Below are 24,787 nucleotides of genomic sequence, written 5' to 3'. Positions count from 1 at the left end.
TATTATTAGAGACTTCGTGCACTCTGCTTTATACAAAAGGCAAAATAAAAATTATTCCGTAGCCCTAAAGGCACTGAGATGACTTTTCAACGCTAGGACAAGACACATATTTTTAAGGGCAAAATTAATAGACATGGGAGATAAGTACAAAATACGCTAAGAAAAGCAACGCGAACCTATATTTTTTGGACCAAAAAATACTGTCCTAATAATTTTTCTTTGATTCTAGCAAGGTTTCGTTAAGAAAATCAACTTTCTAAAGTCTGTATCTCGAAAAAGGCTACCATTGTCGCCTATGGGGAAATCAATTGTTTATTTCAATCTACAGTCGAAAAAGCGAGACTTTAGCAATCCTACATTCCGTCGTCGTCGGCGTCCACAAATATTCACTCTGTGGTTAAAGTTTTTGAAATTTTAATAACTGTCTTAAACCATACTGGATTCCTACCAAACTTGAACAGAAGCTTGTTTATGATCATTAGATAGTATCCAGAAGTAAATTTTGTAAAACGATAAATCCATTTTTTAAAAATTTTGATAACTTTCTTATACTATTTTTAATGTGTCCCAAACTTCGACAGAAGCTTGATTATGATCAAAAGCTAGTATCTAGAAGGAAATTTTGTTAATATTTTGTACCTGTATATCTGTATTTTACTTATAAATGGACTTAGTTTTTCTTCCAGTTAACATTACATCCAGTCTGCAGCTAAAAGTTTTTAAAACATTTATTTTAGATTCATAAACTATTTACCAATAAAATTGAGAATGGAAATGGGGAATGTGCCAAAGAGACAACAACCCGACCATAGAAAAAAACAACAGCAGAAGGTCACCAACAGGTCTTCAATGTAGCGAAAAATTCCAGCACCCGGAGGCGTCCTTCAGCTGGCCCCTACACAAATATTTACTAGTTCAGTGATAATGAACGCCATACTAATTTCCAAATTGCACACAAGAAACTAAAATTAAAATAATACAAGACTAACAAGGCCAGAGGCTCCTGACTTGGGACAGGCGCAAAAATGCGGCGGAGTTAAACATGTTCGTGAGATCTCAACCCTTCCCCTATACCTCTAGCCAATGTAGAAAAGTAATCGCATAACAATACGCACATTAACATTCAGTTCAATAGAAGTCCGAGTCTGATGTAACCAAAGAAAATAAACAAAATGACAATAAAACATAAATAACAACAGACTACTAGCAGTTAACTGACATGCCAGCTCCAGACTTCAATTAAACTGACTGAAAGATTATGACTTCATCATATGAACATCATGCACAATCCTTCCTGTTAGGCGTTTAGTTGGACAGAAGCTTCATACAATCAAAAGATAGTATCAAGCAGAATATTTCTATTGATTTTTTCCCTGTTGAGCCTGCAATTTACAGCAAAAGTAGGCGAGACACTGGGTTCCATGGAACCCTTACAAATCTTTTTTTCCTACATATCCTTCTCTCATATTTTATCCTATATATATATATATATCTTATTCTTACTTTTTATCTATATATCCTTCTTACACCTTTTTTCCTATAAATCGTCCTTTTGCTTTTTACTCCCCTAATTTTTATCCTATATATCATCCTCTCAATTGTTATCCTATATATGCTCCACTTTTATCCTATATATCCTCCTCACTTTTTAACCTATATTTCAAACCGACTTTTTATGTATATATCCGCTCATTGTTTATCCTATAACTTTTTAATATATATATCCTCTTACTTCTTATCCTATAAGTAAGTAAATGTTTATTATAGTGACATGTGTAATCACATTTCAATAAAGTACAAAAATATTACATACACAATAAAATACACCCGACCCATTGGGTCTATAAGTCACTTTCAAATAATAAAACATAATTCTTTTATCACGGATTTCAAACAAATTAATGAAAAGTAAGATTAAGCTAAATTTCAAAATAATTAATTAATAATGAAAAATTCAAACTTATATAAAAAAAATAATTAAAAATGAAGTTATTAGAAGATCAGTTTTAATAAATGTCAAGTTGAATGCATAATTAATTAATAATGAAAAATTCAAACTTATATAAAAAATGAAGTTATTAGAAAATCGATTTAGTAAATGTCAAGTTGAATGCATAATAAATTAATATTTATAATAAATTTAAAGAAACTGGAAATCTTTAGATTGACCATGAAGTAACCTTTTTACATTTTCATATTACAGTCAAATACAATCAATACTGTCAACTGGAATTGCAATATACTGTTTATCAAACTGTTCATGTATTATATAACACTTCACGTCTATGCCGGAACGCTTTCACTGTATACTTAGCCAGCTTTCTAGGATAGTTTGTCATCAAAAAGATAATTTTTTCATCGTTTGTCATATCTATTAGTTCATTGCCAGAAAATATATCATTAAAAGTAGATTCTCTCAAGTCATTATATAAGGAGCAGTGGAGAATAAAGTGACACTCGTCCTCCATGGAATTGCTGTTACAAAACTTACATAAGCGTTCATTTGGTTGCTCGCCGCTATATCTACCCGTCTCTAGTCTCAAAGGAAGAATTCCACATCTCAGCTGTGTTAGGAAAGATCGTTCTATATATCCTCCTCTTACTTTTTATAACCTATATATATATATCCTATTTCTACTTTTTATCCTATCCTCACTTCTCATCCTATCCAAGGGTGGAGTGGATTGTAACTGTTGGCTAGCAAAGATGATTCATAAAAATACAAATGATAGGTTCTGTGCAGTGGGGGACAATACTATTTGAAATTTTACATAAGCCAGAAGAATAACTAAAGAAAAGCCCAATCAACTTTCAAGGTCCAGTTAGTCTTGTCATAATGTAGATTATACTTTGATAACATGGAGTGACATTTGTAGAAAATAATTGGGCAATTAAATTCATCATTCTCCATTTCACACTACCTATATATGAATCTTCCCCTCAGCCATTTATAACAGGGTTGGCAAAAACCCGGGTTTTATGAGTATTGCCCAGCCCAGTGGGAAATACTGGGAAAACCCGGGTTTTACTGGGTTTTACTGGGTAATACTGGGCAATACTGGGTAATATAAGATACTGGCCTAAATTTCAAAGAGGATTCAGTAATTAAACACAAATGCAATACATTTAAGATATATGTAAACCTATTTTTATTTATAAATAAGTTTACTTGTTTGAGAGTCTTATGATACATACATGTACAAAAGTACAAGAGTATACATCTGAGAAAGAATTATTCTAACAACTCTGATAAAAAAATATTTTTTCAAATATATAACTAGTATAAAGAATTTAAGGATTACATGTACATGTAAGAAAATTACTTTGAAATAATTTATATATGTACAAATGTACAAAACTAATTAATAAGTAATTATTCAGATTAGAACACAGATATGTTTATATAACAATAATCAGTCATTTCATTTCTATAAGAGTTAATGACAAGACCCTGTAGGGTGTTTATTTAGCAATCATGATTGTGTATACATGTATAGCAATTTACTTTACAATTCACTTAAACACTGCAATAAAGTGTTAAGATTATTGAAACAATGCTTGGAAATTAATGAGGAATCCTAAATTGTGCAAATATTGTATTTTGCCTACATAGAATTATGTGGAGAAGAGAATGAAATTGAATTTTTGATGACTCTCAATGGTTATCTGTATAAAATGTATATATTTAGCTACAATACTATGAAACTACAACAAGTCATTACTATTTTGTGTTGAAATAAGATTAAAAAATCATATTGCCCAGTATTACCCATTTCAGGGAGTATTGCCCAGCCCGGGAAAACCCGGGTTTTCCCGCCCAGTAAAACCCAGGTGGGTAATACTTTGCCAACCCTGATTTATAAGTCTAGATGTTCTGCATCACCAATTTCTATTAGAGCCGACAAAATAGCCACCAACTTTTTTAACTGTTTGCTGCAAGTCCCATATTTATTGCAGTACTTATGAAAATCTAAGTTAAAGTATAATATACTGTGCAAACAAGTTTTCATTTTAGATAAATGCCTTTTTTTTTACTTTCTGTGATATTGATGTTTCAACACTAATATCCCATATTTCAGTCTGTAATTGCATATAATAAATGCTAGTGAACTTGAAATTAAGGGTATTACTAATGAAAGGACTGCTTCATACATAGAAATTTTCTCAATATGGAGGTCTTCACACTAAAATCTATGACAAGCAGGGTGATTTCAACTTCCCAATTATCAATTTCTCATCAGTAACATATCCTCTGCTCTGTTATATAGTCCTCACATATCTCAATTGATAATATGCTGGTGCATGTTCACACTATACCGACTTCATATACGGTAGCTCGGTCCTTATGCAGAATCTACTCAAATTGTTACGAGGAGGATAGCTTAAAAATGACTCCGTAAATTTTACGGACACATCTTGAATTGGTTGTTCAATCAATGTGTGTTTATATGAACTTATGTTAAGTTTGGACTTGCAGGTTAGTTACACAAGTGTTTCAGTTTCTGTTATCCTGTGGTGTTTGTCATTGATGGAATATGTTTGTTATTGTTCTATTGACTGTTGTATCATTTGTTTTTGTTTCTGTTATGAATATTCTCGAGCTTGTTTATGTGATATTTCTGTCTAGTAGTGTTTTTGATATTTTGTTTACAGCCATTAAGCAGGAGGTTTAGCTAGCCATGAAACCAGTACAACCCACTTTCTTTTTTTTTAAATGTCCTGTACTGTACGACGTCAAGAATATGGCAGTTGTTATCAAATAGTTGGTTTCTAAGTGTGTTGCTTATTGTTGCACTTCAGTGTTTCGGTTAATCCTTTATTTTCCTCAGTGTTACATGTAACCCAGATTTGTTTTTTCAACACTGGTATACTACTATTGCTTCTATTTACAGGCTACACAGGTCAAAATTGTGAATGAATTAAATTTAATCAGATCTTCAATTTCCATTTTCTCTCAGTTACTGAACTTGAACAGACTATTACAACCTGCCAGCTATGTATCATTGTCATCAACTTACTGAACATGCCAATCAAACAACTTGTCTCCGTTAACAACCTCATATTCAAACAGTTAAAAGATATCCTATCAATCACAGAGGTATATCTCTACTTTATGAAACTTGGAAAAAAGCCAACATTAAAATTATGAAAAGTCAAACCATTTAGTCAATGAAATAATCTAAACGAGAAATGCCAATTTCTAAAAGAGGGTTGAACATAATGGCAGGTCCTTGAAAGGGAAGCTTGGACTGAGAATAATTTAGATTTCAATTCAAAAACTGATGACAAGACATTTCCTAAATCTTCCAATTTGCTGGATTTTTTTTTAATCAAAGAGATTAATTCCAAAGCTAATGCATAAAACATACCAAGACCAGATGTAAGATACTTTTCAAACAAAGGCATAACTCAATGGAGCAGTATAGGATGATAAATAAAGTTTTCACTTGACCATTATTATAAACCTGTTCAAAGTCATAAAAAATACAATGATATTTTGATTTTTGATACTTTTTTTTAAGAATTATTTTACATAAATATGACAAAACATGGCAACACAAAGAAACACAAGTACAGAAAGTCATCACATCGTCAGCTCCTGAAAAATAAAATGATCAAAGTTATTTCTACCCGAATTAATTAAAACAATAGTTATATACCAATAAAGACTCGATACTACTTAAAATAATTCACCAAATTTTAATTAAATTTGTCAAATAAAAGTTTGCTTCAATGAGTCATTAAACCACTTTCTGTCACTGACGAAAAGATACATAATGGAAATGTTTAATTTTACATAAATTTATTTGCACATCTTTATTTTTACTATAAGGTCAAGAATAGTCTTGTAGAATAAAAATCAGTGTCTCCATGGTAACTTAAAGACAGGTTTTTAGTCAAGAATGTTATCACCTGGACAATTTATCAATGATTCACTGGAGGGCAAGAGTGCTATTTACCCATGAATAACCTTGTGTGTACAGCACATATTGATTTGTTACAGTAAAAGCATAGATCTTTGGTTTTGTAGACTTATGTTTCAACAGAGACTGTCATAATGATTTGGAATTAAATCTTCACATTGAATTTCAAATTTATGTATTGTCATAGAAGCCCCCTTCTTTCAGATATGAACACTTGCATCAGATTTGAACTGGCTATATAACAGCATCACTATCGTCATATATCGATAGGTCAGGGGATGTGTCATCATAGCAAGTGTTCACAAAATATCTTTTAATCTTATACAATCATGACAATATACTTCAAAAGCATATATATTTGAATTTTCTTCCTGTAATCATCTTTCATTCTTGTGAAATGATATGTAAATTAAAATAAAATAATTTTATTTTCACTGACATTGTCACCTGTACATTTCTATACAAGACAGAAAGTGTTGTTTTTTTTGGATAGTGGAATTTTTTTTTTTTCAGGCAGGTCTTGAAATTTAGCATTTTTCAAAATTTTAACTTTTCTTGGACAAGGATTTTAGGCAGTTGTGAGATACGCATTCCATTTCAATCCAAACCAACTAATTAAGAATTTGACTTACCATAATTGCATTCACAATGTCATTATTATTATTTTTAAGTGCCTTCACAGCTTTTGTTCGAGATACATTAGCTTGAGACATCACGAGTTCAATGTCTTTAGCTTCTACTCCAGATTCATCCACCTGAAATTAAAAGTTGAAAGGTTATAAATTTTGCATAAGTGTGTACCAGTTATACAAATGCTTTTTTGTAACATTCTAAGTAAAAATCACTGGTTGAAAGCTTTAAATACAATTAATTCCCCTGTTTTTCATTGTTTCTTTTTACTAGAAAAGAAGCTTGCATCAGATTTGTACTGGCTATATAAAAGCATCAATATCGTCATTTATCGATAGGTCGGGGACAATTCATCATAGCAAGCTGATGGTGTTTAAGAACACATCTCTTCAAGTTTATGAGTTTATGGAATAAAAGCAAAATCCAATAGAATAGGAAAGGAAAGTGTTCATTTATGTTGTAATAATAGCAAACGACTTTGCATGATTGTTTTATCAGTTTCATAGACTGATATTGGTTATGCCTGGTATTTGTGACAATATCGAAATATTTCCATTCAAATATCTATGGAATGTTGGTCTGCCTCTTGAGCATGCTCATGTGTTACTAAAACAAAATTTAATGTATCCTGCAAGATCAGACTTTGGACACTACTAGTTTACATGTATATATTGAAGTTTATATGGAAGATAAGACTTTGATTTTAATGTTATCTTGTAAACTTGCTCTCTCTCAACATTATTTAGTGACAAATTTCCTGAATAGAAGAAAGAACTTAACAAGACTGTTATAAAGGCAGACATACAGCTTTAAATTTTTGATGGAAAAAAACCCCGACATTTCTCTATTAGGCAAAATTGAAAGCTTGCATCAGATTTGTACTGGCTAAAAAACAGCATCACTATCGTCATTTATCGATAGGTCGGGGATAAGTATCATCATAGCAAGCTTACAACTGTCTACTTAAATTTTATTATACATAAAACAAACTTTTTTTTTTATGAAGATGTCAAAACTTGCTTTATTTGTACATTAATACAATTCATACATTTTTATAATTACAGAGATAGTAAATTTTAAGCAAATGAATGCAAATATTTTTTTTTTATATAACTATCTGGATCATTCTTCTATACATGTTATTACAATTGTTTAGTATTAATCTACATGTTGTACTACTAGCTCAAAAGTGATTTTGAAATAATTATATATTACAATGTATTAGTAATGTTGCATTTAATTTTACTTCAGAAACAACAAATCTACATGAAACTCTTCAGAAGTGATAACCATAAAAATATTGAAGCAACAATATAACAGAGGAGGTGTCAACTAATTTGTGCTGAAGTAATTATTTCTATGAAATCATGATGAGGATGTAGTGTATAAAGGTACACTACAAATGTTTACTCTGTTTGCTGTTTGAGCAGTTCGAATCTTTATCAATATACTGCTGTAAATTAATTTTTCTTTACAATTGAAGAATATTATTCATGGAAAAGTGTTGAGCACTAAGTTTTTTTTTAACACCATTTTTGTTTAAGGAAGTAGTAATTGAACATGTTAACATCAGATTTGTACTGGCTATATAACAGCATCACTATCGTCATTTATCGATAGGTCGGGGAAATATCATCATAGCAAACATGCAATCCTGATAAAAAAACTCCAGCCACTAAAGGATTCACTTTATGATTGCAGTGTGACATCACCAATAGTAAAAGAATAGAGAAAGTTTATTACTTTAATCCTGGTGAGTACAAGCTTAAGAAGCATTATTCATTACCAATCATCACTTCTGGATAAACCCATTTTTATATTTGTGTCAAACATATTTACTAAGAAGACTGAAGCTGTTTAACCCATTAAGTTTATAAGGAAACTAGATCATATACTTTTTATTCTGATTCTCTAAACTTCCTATCAACTTTTACACAGCTAATCCAAATGGGAATGATATGCGAGACATAAGGCCGTAGTTTTTTTATTTTTAGTTTTACGAACCCTCCTACCCTAATTTTTGCCAAATAGGAAAAAAAATAAAATTAAAAATGTTGATTTTTAATTTTTTTTCTCCTCCGACCCAGTGTTTTTCATGCAAAAAATTTTTTTTAGTTCATAACTGCATGAAAGAATCTAAATTTATGCTCTTGGTGATTTAGTAAGTTGTTGCACATTGATTTTCAATTCAAACCTTGTCAAGAAAAAAAAATAGTTGTTACACTAGTAGAAAATCTCCTGGTGAAATAAAAAAAATTTTTTTTGATATTGGCGGTTGGTATTTAAAAAAAAAATCAGCAGCAGCAGTTTTTTTTTTTTTTTTTTTTTTTTCGTCCTCCTACCCATTGGTTTTGTCAAAAAATTTTGTAAAACTAAAAATATAATAACTATGGCCTAACTTAACATTTTTAACAAACTTTTTCTTATTTCTGTGTAATGCCTTAATAAATATCCTCAACACTAAATGAACAGCTTTTAGTTACAGAAATTCTCTGCTCATTTGAAATAAGTATTGAACATGTTTACATCAGATTTGTACTGGCTATAAAACAGCATCTCTATCCTCATTTATCGATAGGACGGGGAATGTGTCATCATAGTAAACGTGCATATTACAGATATTTGCTTCAATCTAAGCTTTAATACTTTTTTCAGGAATCTAGCAAATTTATTATTCTTCAACATGTTCAAAGGATGACCATGGATTAAATGAGAATCACATGAAAATTCTCAAAAAAAAAACAAAAAAAAAAGAAAACGCATCCCAAGCTTCCAGGTGCACCCATAACATTTTTTGTATGACCTCATGAAGCTAGTTTTTCTAAACAAATATATTTCATCATTCTGTTTTAAATGGATAGTCACAACATTCTTATTTTATTTGATAAATGTAATGTCTGTACTTTTTATGGAAGAATTTGCTTTTTATAAAATTAGTTTTCTTCTTTAATAGATTACACTACCCATAGTCAATTTCCCAAATGGGAGTTTTTATTCAGTTTCATTAAAAAAATCATTTCATGTTCATGTTTACATCAGATTTGTACTGGCTATAAAACAGCATCACTATCATCATTTATCGATAGGTCGGGGAATGTATCATCATAGCAAACATGAATAAAAGTAAAAATCGAGATTTTGAATAAATTTATATTTTGTAGTAAATGTGATGGCTTCTGTGGCGTCATGATTATGGCTTTTCACAAAGCAAAATGAACAGCCAACATGACTCCCACGACCTTCTAATTTTCCTACTGTTTATTAATTTTAGTTCTGTGTATCAAATATGACCTCAATTTCACACCTTTATAATGTTTTTGATGTTTTAATGAGATGACTTTGCTAACAAAATGTTTGCATAGCCTCTTGACAAATTACTATTAATGAAAGGGATATAAGCTGTCAAATGCTGCAATTTTATTTTTCTTTACAATTGGGTATTATTCTTGAAAAGTCTTGGGCACAAAGTTTTTTACAATGTTTTAAACACCATTGTTTGTATGGAAGTAGTAATAGAACATGTTTACATCAGATTTGTACTGGCTATATAACAGCATCACTATCGTCATTTATCGATAGGACGGGGAGTGTGTCATCATAGTAAACATGCATATTTACGGACATTTGCTTCAATCTAAGCTTTAATGCTTTTTTTTTTTATAATTCTTCAAAAGGATGACCATGGATTTCATGAGAATCGCAAGGAAATTCTCAAAGATAACTCAAGAAGAAAAATGTTAGTAAACTAGAGGCTCTAAAGAGCCTGTGTCGCTCACCTTGGTCTATGTGAATATTAAAGGACGCAGATGGATTCATGACAAAATTGTGTTTTGGTGATGGTGATGTGTTTGTACATCTTACTTTACTGAACATTCTTGCTGCTTAAAATTATCTCTATCTATAATGAACTTGGCCCATTAGTTTCAGTGGAAAATGTTAGTAAAAATTTACAAATTTTATGAAAATTGTTAAAAATTGACTATAAAGAACAATAACTCCTAAGGGGGTCAATTGACCATTTCGGTCATGTTGACTTATTTGTAAATCTTACTTTGCTGAACATTATTGTTGTTTACAGTTTATCTCTATCAATAATAATATTCAAGATAATGACCAAAAACAGCAAAATTTCCTTAAAACTAACAATCCAGGGTCTGCAACCCAACAACGGGTTGTCCGATTCATCTAAAAATTTCAGAGCAGATAAATGTTGACCTGATAAACAATTTTACTCCATGTCAGATTTGCTCTAAATGCTTTGGGTTTTGAGTTATAAGCCAAAAACTGCATTTTACCCCATGTTCTATTTTTAGCCATGACGGCCATCTTGGTTGGATGGCCGGGTCACCGGACACATTTTTCAAACTACTAACCCAAAAGATGATTGTGGCCAAGTTTGGATTAATTTGGCCCAGTAGTTTCAGAGGAGAAGATTTTTGTAAAAGATTACTAAGATTTACGAAAAATGGTTAAAAATTGACTATAAAGGGCAATAACTCCTAAAGGGGTCAACTGACCATTTCAGTCATGTTGACTTATTTGTAAATCTTACTTTGGTGAACATTATTGCTGTTTATAGTTTATCTCTATCTATAATAATATTCAAGATAATAACCAAAAAGAGCAAAATTTCCTTAAAATTACTAATTCAGGGCCAGCAACCCAACAACGGGTTGTCCGATTCATCTGAAAATTTCAGGGCAGATAGATCTTGAACTGATAAACAATTTTACCCCATGTCAGATTTGCTCTAAATGCTTTGGGTTTTGAGTTATAAGCCAAAAACTGCATTTTATCCCATGTTCTATTTTTAGCCATGGCGGCCATCTTGGTTTGATGGCCGGGTCACCGGACACATTTTTCAAACTACTAACCTAAAAGATGATTGTGGCCAAGTTTGGATTAATTTGGCCCAGTAGTTTCAGAGGAGAAGATTTTTGTAAAATATTACTAAGATTTACGAAAAATGGTTAAAAATTGACTATAAAGGGCAATTACTCCTTAAGGGGTCAACTGACCATTTCAGTCATGTTGACTTATTTGTAAATCTTACTTTGCTGAACATTATTGCTGTTTACTGTTCATCTCTATCTATAATAATATTCAAGATAATAACCAACCAGGTGCTCCGCAGGGCGCAGCTTTATACGACCGCAGAGGTCGAACCCTGAACAGTTGGGGCAAGTATGGACAAAACATTCAAGCATGATACAGCTCTGAATTTGGATTGTGATCAAATTTTTGACATTACATGGTTTTTTTTTACACAAAACAAATGCCAAGATTTTACAAATCAATTAAAGATTTCTTCTTCAAACTTTTTAAATCTAAAATTAAATAGTTGACACAGCATAGGTTTCTGACACAGAATGAATGTGGTCTAATGAACTTAAAAGGTTTTTTTTGCCTTTGAGCAAATCACTATGCTGTTGAATATTAATCCTCTCAAAAAAATGTTTGAAGAAATTTTCTTTTTATTTATGAAATCTGAAATGAGAAAAATTTAACCCCCCCCTTTTTTTTCACATCCCCGTTTCCCTTTTTCAAAACTGATATCAATTCAAATTTCTAATGGAGTTTGCAACAATAACTACTCATTTAAATACATCATAAAATATTAAGATGTAAAAAAACTGCTTGTTATCACTGAATGGTAAAGATTATTTAAATTTATCAGTTGGTAGTAAAAAGTGTATATACATTGTATATTGTATATAACAAAGATTTAAGTTGATTCTGGACAAAGAAAGATAACTCCAATTAAAAAAAATTCTTGCTATTGCACAAATAGGATATTTCTTGCTTACTATTCTGGACAAAGAAAGATAACTCTAATTAAAAAAAAATTTGCTATTTCACAATATTGTGCAATTAGATATTTCTTGCCATTGCACAATACTGTGCAATTGAAAAGACTTGCTATTGCACAATACTTAATATAATAATTTTAGATCCTGATTTGGACCAACTTGAAAACTGGGCCCATAATCAAAAATCTAAGTACATGTTTAGATTCAGCATATCAAAGAGGCCCAAGAATTCAATTTTTGTTAAAATCAAACTTAGTTTAATTTTGGACCCTTTGGACTTTAATGTAGAATTTGAAATTTGAAAACAGGACCAAAAATGAAGAATCTACATACACAGTTAGATTTGGCATATCAAAGAACCCCAAGGATTCAACTTTTGATGAAATCAAACAAAGTTTAATTTTGGACCCTTTGGACCTTAATGTAGACCAATTTGAAAACTGGACCAAAAAAACTTCAATAATCAAGAATCTAAGTACATTTTTAGATTCAACATATCAAAGAACCCAACCGATTCATTTTTTGTCAAAATCAAACTAAGTTTAATTTTGGACCCTTTGGACCTTAATGTAGACCAATTTGAAAACGGGACCAAAAGTTGAGAATCTACATATACAGTTAGATTCGGCATATCAAAGAACCCCAATTATTCAATTTTGATGAAATCAAACAAAGTTTAATTTTGGACCCTTTGGGCCCCTTTTTCCTAAACTGTTGGGACCAAAACTCCCAAAATCAATACCAACCTTCCTTTTATGGTCATAAGCCTTGTGTTTAAATTTCATAGATTTGTATTTACTTATACTAACATTATAGTGCGAAAACCAAGAAAAATGCTTATTTGGGTCCCTTTTTGGCCCCTAATTCCTAATCTGTTGGGTCCTAAACTCCCAAAATAAATACCAACCTTCCTTTTGTGGTCATAAACATTGTGTTTAAATTTCATAGATTTCCATTTACTTAACCTAAGGTTATTGTGCAAAAACCAAGAAAAATGCTTATTTGGGCCCTTTATTGGCCCCTTATTCCTAAACTATTGAAACCAAAACTCCCAAAATCAATCCCAATCTTTCTTTTGTGGTCATAAACCTTGTGTCAAAATTTCATAGATTTCTATTAACTTAAACTAAAGTTATGGTGCGAAAACCAAGAAAATGCTTATTTGGGCCCTTTTTGGCCCCTTATTCCTAAAATGTTGGGACCAAAACTCCCAAAATCAATACCAACCTTCCTTTTATGGTCATAAACCTTGTGTTAAAATTTCATAGATTTCTATTCACTTTTACTAAAGTTAGAGTGCGAAAACTAAAAGTATTCGGACGCCGGACGACGACGACGACGACGACGCAGACGCCAACGTGATAGCAATATACGACGAAAATTTTTTCAAAATTTGCGGTCGTATAAAAACAGCAAAATTTCCTTAAAATTACTAATTCAGGGGCAGCAACCCAACAACGGGTTATCCGATTCATCTGAAAATTTCAGGGCAGATAAATCTTCACCTGTTTAACAATTCTACCCCATGTCAGATTTGCTCTAAATGCTTTGGTTTTTGAGTTATAAGCCAAAAACTGCATTTTACCCCTATGTTCTATTTTTAGCCATGGCGGCCATCTTGGATGGTTGGCCGGGTCACCGGACACATTTTTTAAACATGATACCCCAATGATGATTGTGGCCAAGTTTGGTTTAATTTGGCCCAGTAGTTTCAGAGGAGAAGATTTTTGTAAAAGTTAACGACGACGACGGACGACGCCGGACGCCAAGTGATGAGAAAAGCTCACTTGGCCTTTTAGGCCAGGTGAGCTAAAAAGGAAAACCCATCCCTAGCTTCTGTAACATTTTTTGTATGATCTCATGAAGCTATTTTTCTGCAAGTTTTGTTAACAAATGTATGACATCATTCTGTTATTTATGGATAGTCGCAACATTTTAATTCTTATATAAAAAATGTAATGTCTGCCCTTTTATTTGTAGAATTTGCTTTTTTTTTTTTAATTAACTTTCTTCTTTAAAAGATTACACTAGTCAATTTACAAAATGAGAGTTTTTCTTCAGTTTCATGAAAAAAGTCATGTATTGTTCATGTTTACATCAGATTTGTACTGGCTATAAAACAGCAACACTATCGTCATTTATCGATAGGTCGGGAAGTATCATCATAGCAAACATGCAATCCTGATAAAAAACTCCAGCCACTAAAGGATTCACTTTATGATTGCAGTGTGACATCACCAATAGTAAAAGAATAGAGAAAGACTATTACTTAAATCCTGGTGAATACAAGAAGCATTAATCCTTACCAATCATCACTTCTGGATAAACCCATTTTTATATTTGTGTCAAACATATTTACTATGAAGACTGAAGCTGTTTAACCCATTACTGACATTTGCTTCAATCTAAGCTTTAATTCTTTTTTCAGGAATCTAACAAATTTATTATACACCATTCATGAGAATCAAAAACAAACCAGGTGCTCCGCAGGGTGCAGCTTTATACGACCGCAGAGGTCAAACCCTGAACAGTTGGGGCAAGTATGGACACAACATTCAAGCTTGATACAGCTATGAATTTGGATTGTGATTAAATAGTTGACACAACATAGGTTTCTGACACAGAATGAATGTGGTCTAAGAACTTAAACTTAAAAACTTTTAAATTGGACATTTACCTATTATGGTCCAATATCCAAAATCAAAACACATGGTTAGATTCAGCTGTCAAAGAACCCCAAGAATTCAATTTTGAACCCTTTTGAACTCAATGCTAACCAATGTGATAACTGGGCCCAAAAATCTAAATACATATGGTTAGATTCAGCATATCAAAGAACCCCATATATTCAATTTTTGTTGAAATCAAACAAAGTTTAATTTTTTACCTCGATTTGGACCAACTTGAAAACTGCGCTCATAATCAAAAATCTAAGTACATGTTAAGATTCAGCATATATCAAAGAACCCCAAGAATTCAATTTTCTTTAAAAGATTACACTTGTCAATTTACAAAATGGGAGTTTTTATTCAGTTTGAAGAAAAAAGTCATGTATTGTTCATGTTTACATCAGATTTGTACTGGCTATAAAACAGCAACACTATCGTCATTTATCGATAGGTCGGGGAAGTATCATCATAGCAAACATGCATATTTACAGACATTTGCTTAAATTTAAGCTTTAATTCTTTTTTTCAGGAATCTAGCAAATTAATATTTTTCATAAGGATGACCATAAATATAATGAAAAGCAAATACTTAAAAAGATAATTTAACATAAACACTTTTATATTATCAAATCTACTTAAATAATGCTAGTCAATTTCCAGAAGGACGTTAAGCAACCAACAATTAACAATTTCAAACAAAGTTTTTATTAAGTTTCATATATTAAATCATGTTCTGCCTAAAAAAAACCACTAAATCTCACTGCATGAAACGTGATTTCATTATTTCATTATAACTATGTTTAAAAAGTTAAAAAAATTATCTCACATTTTACTAGTTGTTTTTGTAAACTGGTAGTCAAGTGAGAGAAAAATACTCAATTTAAGTATTTTCGCCTTTAATACTTGAACAAACAGATATTTTCACAAGTTCTGTAGTGTGTCTGAATCAACTTACAAAACTAACTTATTTATTCATAATGCACACACAAATAATTGCTTTACATCTACTGAATCATGTTTACATCAGATTTGTACTGGCTATATAACAGCATCACTATCCTCATTTATCGATAGGTAGGGGATAAGTCTCATCATAGTAAACATGAATCTATTTATGGATCTTACAAATGTACTAAGATATCAGGACTATATATGACAGTCAAAGGATGGATTTTTGGAACATAAACAAGGTATAATGGCAAATTTCAGTAGGCAAGCGTTTACATTATGACGATTGGGGAAAATAATATAGTCGTGTTATTTGTTTTCAACTTAAATGCCCTTTTTTTTTTTAAATATACTTTTATTGTTTGTCAACTCTTTGCCATGTCTCAGACAGTCATTTTGCTTCAAGCATGCAGTAAAATTAAATTTTCTTAAACCTACCACTTCATTTCATGTTCTTTCATAAATATAGCACTTGTAGGACCTTTCTCTTAAACCCCAAGAAAACCTATGTTTATACTGGATGTTTGAAACTATCCCTTAAAATTATGGTATTAGCCTTTCAATTGTTTAGTATGATCTACTGGTTTTTATTTAGTTTCTATATGTTTTACCTCTCCCTCTTCCTCAGATTCTTCTTGGATGGGTTGTTGAACAGGGTTGGTGATATCTTCTCCAAGACCAGCAGGGTTGGTTGGTGTCTTGAACTTCTCAGCTGCTGCCATCTGTGCTTGCTGACTCAAATCTTCAATCTGCATAATTAGTAAAACTAGATAGTATATTACTATTTACATTTTTATCCAAATGAGAAATGTAAGTAAAGATGTGATATATAATACTTTTTAGTTGAGGAAATTATGCATATACGGGTTTAGGTATGATGATTTAAGATTTTTTAAAGGGTTAAAAGCCACGAAGCATCTAAAACTGAACAATGGGAAAAGTTTAAATGGAAAAATTTTTTTAATGATAATTTGAAGTGCTATTAAATTCTTACACTAGGTTTTTGATTTTCATATATATTTTTCTGCATCAAGGATCACCAATTTAAAATACCTTTGATAGCCAAAATAAATATCTGATGCAGTAATACTGGTACCTTTAATGTTATTACATATTAAAACAAGGCTTTAAAGATTATTAGACTACAGTGACAAATTCTGTAAGAGTGAAAGTTTCACTGGTGGATCCAATACCCACACCAATATTTTGAAAATTGAAAGTGTATTAATTTAAAACACAGTTTAAACATACCTTTGCTTCACCAAATACAATATAGGTGTCAGATGCTGGACATTTATATACATCTGGTCTGTTAATTACAAATAAAATGTTTTTGGACTTCCTGATTGTAACTCGTGTTACTCCGGTTACCTGTTTTAAACCTAGAAAATATAATTAATAGGAATGTTAACAAGAGAGAACAATAAAATTGTCATAGTATCTCACTCTGAAAACTCATCAAACCTTTGAGTACTTCTATTAGTATTACAGTGCTTGGTTATTTAATTTACATGGTTATGAGTCAGCTGTTTGTGAGGCCCTTTTAAATATTTTTTTTTTTAAATATCTATTATTCTTTTAAGTATATATATGCTGTATTTTTATTTGCTGGCAGTTATTAGAAAAGCATATCTATCACTGGAGGAGGTAAAAATGTTTTTTTTTTCATTTTTTTTTTTAAAGCCATACAGTTATATTAATATATGTTCGTGAACTGTTTAACGCATTCTCATATATAGTGTTTATTTCTGATAAACATAATGTTCAAAACTTTTAAGTACAATGTATGTGTATAATCTAATTCAATAATTACTTTGGTTCAGATATTACCACTGACAGTATGTAATTATATATCTGTATTTAAATTGTGTGTGCATTAAGTGTGTTTACATGACATCTGTAATATACTGCTAGTACAGCAAGTATGAATATACTTAAAATGTGATTTTTTTTTTTAACAGGTGGTTCATTACACACTGTTACATACCCAGTTTTGACATTGCCTTTCTTGCTTTCTTTTCACTTCTACTCTGCTTTGCTCTACTGACAAGTTCTTCTTGAATACCTGCAGCCTGTGCTACCTGTTGAAACAAAATTGATATCATGCAATTTCTGTGTAAATCTTCAGTCACAGAAATGTTCCAGTCTGCAAATAGTGATAGTTGGCTTGTTGACTGGGTAAATTGGTTACCCATACCTATATGCGATTGACAATAATGTTGATTTATAACAAGTTTGCATCAGATTTGTACTGGCTATATAACAGCATCACTATCGTCATTTATCGATAGGTCGGGGATAAGTATCATCATAACAAACTTTTTTCTTATCATCAACAAATTTGCGATTATTGACACTACCTCATGTTTATATGCTAACATTTCCTTGACAAAGAGTATTAGTTAAAATCTTCATCGCCAGTCTCCTCGCGATCGTTAATCTACTTTCTAAAATCCTACCTAAACATGTTTTGAATGTTAGTTCTAGGCTTGCTTGTTCATTAAAATAATGCTCTTTATACTGCAACTAGTTGTGTTTATTTCCTAAATATAGTAACATACAACAATGTAGCTATATTTTGTATAATGTCAATTTCATCATGGAACACTTTCTCCACAATCAGGGGTTCATTAAGGGATGACAATAAGTTTGACATTTGTGTTACAATTTAAAAAGCTAACAATGTGTTAGTTTAAGTTGCAGTATAAAAACAATATTAGGTCACTGAAAGAAAAATATAAACTTTTTTGTACTCAGCACAAAACTTCCCCAGTTTCTCAGCCTCATACAAAAAAGTTTATATTTTTCTTTCATTGACCTAATATTGTATATGTATGACATACATGTATTATTTCTTGTAAAATTATTCTGCTATTTTAAACATTCATTGTACAATTTAAACTAGAGGCTCTAAAGAGCCTGTGTCGCTCACCTTGGTCTATGTGCATATTAAACAAAGGACACAAATGGATTCATGACAAAATTGTATTTTGGTGATGGTGATGTGTTTGAAGTTCTTACTTTACTGAACTATTTTACTGAACTTACAATTATATCTATAATGAACTTTGCCCATTAGTAACAGAGAACTATATTTGGTAAAAATTTACATATATTTACCAAATTAATGAAAATTGTTAAAAATTGACTATAAAGGGCAATAACTCCTTAAGGGGTCAATTGACCATTTAGGTCATGTTGACTTATTTGTAGATCTTACTTTGCTGAACATTATTGCTGTTTACAGTTTATCGCTATCTATAATAGTATTCAAGATAACCAAAAACGGCAAAATTTCTTTAAAAATTACCAATTGGAGGGCAGCAACCCAACAACCAGTTGTCCAATTCATCTGAAAAATTCAGGGCAGATAGATATTGACTTGATTAACAATTTAACTTCTTGTCAGATTTGCTCTAGATGCTTTGAATTCATAGTTATAAGCCAAAAACTGCATTTTACCCCTATGTTCTATTTTTAGCCGTGGCGGCCATCTTGGTTGAATGGCCAGGTCATCCAACACATTTTTCAAACTAGATACCCCAAAGATGATTGTGGCCTAGTAGTTTCAGTGGAGATTTTGTAAAAGATTACTTAGATTTATGAAAAATGGTTAAAGATTGACTATAAAGGGCAATAACTCCTAAACGGGTCAACTGACCATTTTGGTCATGTTGACTTATTTGTAGATCTTACTTTGCTGAACATTATTGCTGTTTACAATTTATCTCTATCTATAATAATATTCAAGATAATAACCAAAAACAGCAAAATTTCCTCAAAATTACCAATTCAGGGGCAGCAACCCAACAACCGATTGACCGATTCATCTGAAAATTTCAGGGCAGATAGATCTTGACCTGATAAACATTTTTATCCCATGTCAGATTTCCTCAAAATGCTTTGGTTTTTGAGTTATAAGCCAAAAACTGCATTTTACCCCTATGTTCTATTTTTAGCGGTGGCGGCCATCTTGGTTGGTTGACCAGGTCACGCCACACATTTTTTAAACTAGATACCCCAAAGATGATTGTGGCCAAGTTTGGATTAATTTGGCCCAGTAGTTTCAGAGGAGAAGATTTTTGTAAAAGATTAATTTAATTTATGAAAAATGGTTAAAATTGACTATAAAGGGCAATAACTCCTAAACGGGTCAACTGACCATTTTGGTCATGTTGACTTATTTGTAGATCTTACTTTGCTGAACATTATTGCTGTTTACAGTTTATCTCTATCTATAATAATATTCAAGATAATAACCAAAAACAGCAAAATTTCCTCAAAATTACCAATTCAGGGGCAGCAACCCAACAACCGATTGACTGATTCATCTGAAAATTTCAGGGCAGATAGATCTTGACCTGATAAACATTTTTATCCCATCAGATTTCCTCAAAATGCTTTGGTTTTGAGTTACAGCCAAAAACTGCATTTTACCCCTTTGTTCTATTTTTATCCGTGGCGGCCATCTTGGTTGGTTGACCAGGTCACGCCACACATTTTTTAAACTAGATACCCCAAAGATGATTGTGGCCAAGTTTGGATTAATTTGGCCCAGTAGTTTCAGAGGAGAAGATTTTTGTAAAAGATTACTTTAATTAACGAAAAATGGTTAAAAATTGACTATAAAGGGCAATAACTCCTAAACGGGTCAACTGACCATTTTGGTCATGTTGACTTATTTGTAGATCTTACTTTGCTGAACATTATTGCTGTTTACAGTTTATCTCTATCTATAATAATATTCAAGATAATAACCAAAAACAGCAAAATTTCCTCAAAATTACCAATTCAGGGGCAGCAACCCAACAACCGATTGACTGATTCATCTGAAAATTTCAGGGCAGATAGATCTTGACCTGATAAACATTTTTATCCCATCAGATTTCCTCAAAATGCTTTGGTTTTGAGTTATAAGCCAAAAACTGCATTTTACCCCTATGTTCTATTTTTAGCCGTGGCGGCCATCTTGGTTGGTTGACCGGGTCACGCCACACATTTTTTAAACTAGATACCCCAATGATGATTGTGGCCAAGTTTGGTTTGATTTGGCCCAGTAGTTTCAGAGGAGAAGATTTTTGTAAAAGATTACTTTAATTAACGAAAAATGGTTAAAAATTGACTATAAAGGGCAATAACTCCTAAACGGGTCAACTGACCATTTTGGTCATGTTGACTTATTTGTAGATCTTACTTTGCTGAACATTATTGCTGTTTACAGTTTATCTCTATCTATAATAATATTCAAGATAATAACCAAAAACAGCAAAATTTCCTCAAAATTACCAATTCAGGGGCAGCAACCCAACAACCGATTGTCCGATTCATCTGAAAATTTCAGGGCAGATAGATCTTGACCTGATAAACATTTTTACCCCATGTCAGATTTGCTCTAAATGCTTTGGTTTTTGAGTTATAAGCCAAAAACTGCATTTTACCCCTATGTTCTATTTTTAGCCGTGGCGGCCATCTTGGTTGGTTGACCGGGTCACGCCACACATTTTTTAAACTAGATACCCCAATGATGATTGTGGCCAAGTTTGGTTTGATTTGGCCCAGTAGTTTCAGAGGAGAAGATTTTTGTAAAAGTTAACGACGACGGACGACGACGACGGACGACGGACGCCAAGTGATGAGAAAAGCTCACTTGGCCCTTCGGGCCAGGTGAGCTAAAAATAAATCCAAGGTTCAAAATTCAAATGATTTTTTTTGTATTATATACAATTAGTGGTGTTGACTAACAGCCTTAAACCATGAACATTTCAAAGTCAAAAACAAGAAAGAAACAAACTCTTTTTTTCAAGTTAAACCAATAAATATGTTTACATCAGATTTGTACTGGCTATATAACAGCATCACTATCCTCATTTATCGATAGGTCGGGGATAAGTATCATCACAGTAAACATGCATATTTATGGATATTTTCTTCAAAACTTAGCTCAAATAAATGATTTCAATGGAAAACTTTTTCTTAAAATAAAAGACAATGATTTTCAGAATAACCAAAAGTGCCTTCTTCAAAAATCAAACCAGAAACATGTCAAGACAACAAAAGACAGGTCTGATACAAATTATTCTATGATTTAATTTTCAATGTTTACTAAACAAAACAAAAAACTTTTTAATGCACAATGTGTCAGTCTTCTATCTTAAGAAAAAGAAACCTTTAAAATATTCATTTCAAAATGCAGGCAATGCTAGATTGTTGCAGTCTGTGCCGTACTGTTTTAGGATTTGTCAGTCTGACCATAATTAAATTTGTCATTTTTGTACTATATGTTCAACTAAAAAATCTAAATATTTCTGTCTGACATTTTGTCGGACAGAGTTTCGTATACACTGTTGTTACTGAATCATGTTTACATCAGATTTGTACTGGCTATATAACAGCATCACTATCGTCATTTATCGATAGGTCGGGGATAAGTATCATCATAGTAAACAGGAATCAATTCAATCATTGGTTATAAATTTAAATTAAAGCTAGCACCCTTTTTGGTTAATTCTAATCAACAATATTCGTTTTTATTTTAATAAACAGTCATTTAGTGGACTTGTTATAATTGATCTTTATTCTCCCATTATTACCTACAGTACCTGACTTGTCTGAGCAGAGACATCTCCTTCTTCCAGATCTGGTATTCCAGTAGAGTCGTCACTATCAGATTCAGTTCCTGAACCAGATCCATCTTCAACCTTTGTCTCTTCGACAGGTTTCTCTACTGCTTCTGTTGGCATTTTACTGTAAATATAAAAAACAACAGGTTAATCATTGCATGTGAGGCATATGTAACCTATGAAAGAGGATGAAGTCTGTAGAAATTGTTATTTGTATTTTCCACATATTAATTTCTTGTTATAGAAATAATTTTATCTGTTTTTTTCATAGTAAAGAATAGTTTGAATAAAAATGTCATCAAGGCCAAAATTAAAAATATGTTTGTTTCCCCTCCCCCCCACCCGGGTCAAAAAATTATTTTCCACAAAAAAATTGAAATTATTTTTTTCCTGAAAATAATTTGTTTCCATTTTTAGAAAGTGCTTGAAAGCAGAAGGATTGATAATCTAAATAAATACACTCAAATTGAGAACAAACAACTGATAAGTGGCCTGGACTGGACAAGTCAAACCATTCATGTGACCATGCATGCTATGACAATCAGAATCCGACAATCACATCCAGTTAAAAAAAAAAAGAAAAAAAGAACCTGTCTTTCTGGTCTGTTTACAAAGGGTAGACCCGGGTGAGGGGAAACAGACATTCTTTTAAATGTGGCCTAACATATCAAACATGTTAAAACAATGAAGGTAAATGTACTAAATTCATATGATTTTATCCAATTATAGTCTCAGTGGCAAGACCCCTTACTATCTGTGATACCGCGGTTGTAAAATGGCATCTGGATTGTTAGTTGGGAATATCTAAAAAAAAAAAAAATGATTACCCCTTTCAGGAGAAGTAAATTCCAAGTGATAATTTTTAAACAACTGAAAAGTACAGAAGGCAAATATTTACATTATTTAAATTTTTAATGAATTTTTCACTAAGAACACTTGCCTAATTGCTGGAACACATTATTTTTCAGTAATGTGTATTATCTGGAAATTTAGATCAGTCAAATTTAAGCACAATGACATACATGTATGGTGCAAAAATTTATTTGAGATGACCGGGGGAAGTGTGACGAGATTGCATCCCTTTGTAAATATGGTAGATACTTATTCAGCAGTTTTGCCAGTAAGTAGTTGAGCCAAGGAAGTACTTCATCAGTTCAGTCGGTATGTGTGCCTATAATAATTATCTGTTTTTGCAAATTTGTCAAAAACCGCAGAGATTTTCCAAACAGGTCTACCAGTGCATTTATGTACAATTCTATGGAGTAGGTTTGTAAAATTTAATTTCCTGGTGAACGTATGAGTTATTTGTGTATATAAATATGTACATTTCTGTAAATAATTTTGCAACAGTGGAGGATTTCTTTTCAACATTTAAAAGTGATTACATAAATATTTTGTTAAAACTTATCCGTTAAGCGATCTGTGTGTGCTCCAAAGCTGGAGGGATCTACATAAAGAAGATGAAGCAACTTTACGAAGTGAAGTTCTGATGAATCTTAAATGTTAGTCGTCATTCCGACTGGGCTAGCAGTTATTTAACCATTAATCCCCATCAAGATTTACTTGTTTTAAGACAAAAATAGACTTGAAACAACGAAATATTAACTTAACACAGATTATAACATTATTGGTTAAAAGATATTTACATTAATATTGTAGTTTGAAATGTGATACGATACTGCACTGAACTTTCTCACTTTAAAAACCTTATTTGATGCTCATCTAATTCAGTGATAAGAAATTTACGCGTAATCAGAATTATTGAAATATTGAATCATCATTTAACTTTCTTTTATGAATTTCACATTGATAAAGAAGACGATTAGGGTGGATTTTTGACAGTCATGCTTACAGTTTTGTGTACTGGGTCGAATATGGTGATAAAAAGAATTTCCGGTTGTTGAACTTCCGGCAGGTGCGCGCTCTTTAAAAAAGAAGGCAGATAAGTTGATTGGCGGCCTGACAACACATAAATATTTCCAAAACAGAGAATTTTTAAAACCTTTTAGAAATCATGTACATGTGTACGACCAGTTTATAGGTAAATATAATAAGATACACACATTTAGGTAAATTGTTAAAAAAATTCTCGCGTTTCACACAAAGTGTCAACAAAAAAACCGAAACATAACATGTCCATTCAGGCATTCTTATTTTTTAAGATATATTTGTATTCTTATACAGTC

The 24,787-nt window shown here is 31.7% G+C and overlaps 2 protein-coding genes across 2 annotated transcripts in view; one reads left to right on the top strand and one right to left on the bottom strand.

Moving 5' to 3' along the window:
- Window positions 1–5,495: 5,495 nt before the first annotated feature.
- LOC143063571 (nascent polypeptide-associated complex subunit alpha-like) lies at window positions 5,496–24,534 on the bottom strand. The gene is made up of 7 exons (XM_076235784.1): window positions 24,454–24,534; window positions 22,581–22,725; window positions 17,969–18,062; window positions 17,233–17,363; window positions 16,593–16,730; window positions 6,557–6,679; window positions 5,496–5,599 (listed from the first exon to the last, which is right to left on the bottom strand). The coding sequence occupies exons 2-7, from the start codon at window positions 22,719–22,721 to the stop codon at window positions 5,585–5,587; spliced, it is 642 nt and encodes a 213-aa protein (XP_076091899.1). The 5' UTR covers window positions 22,722–22,725; window positions 24,454–24,534; the 3' UTR covers window positions 5,496–5,584.
- The window catches only part of LOC143063570 (annexin A6-like), a 33,524-nt gene continuing 33,241 nt past the window's right edge, over window positions 24,505–24,787 (top strand). Inside the window, exon 1 of the mRNA XM_076235783.1 lies at window positions 24,505–24,642. The gene's annotated coding sequence lies outside the window, so the exon portion shown is untranslated. The remainder of the gene's footprint in view (window positions 24,643–24,787) is intronic.

The sequence above is a fragment of the Mytilus galloprovincialis genome, chromosome 2 (genome assembly GCF_965363235.1).
Source record: "Mytilus galloprovincialis chromosome 2, xbMytGall1.hap1.1, whole genome shotgun sequence".
NCBI lineage: Eukaryota > Metazoa > Mollusca > Bivalvia > Mytilida > Mytilidae > Mytilus > Mytilus galloprovincialis.
The sequence above is the reverse complement of the archived record's forward strand: the minus strand, read 5'-3'. Positions and strand labels throughout refer to the sequence as shown.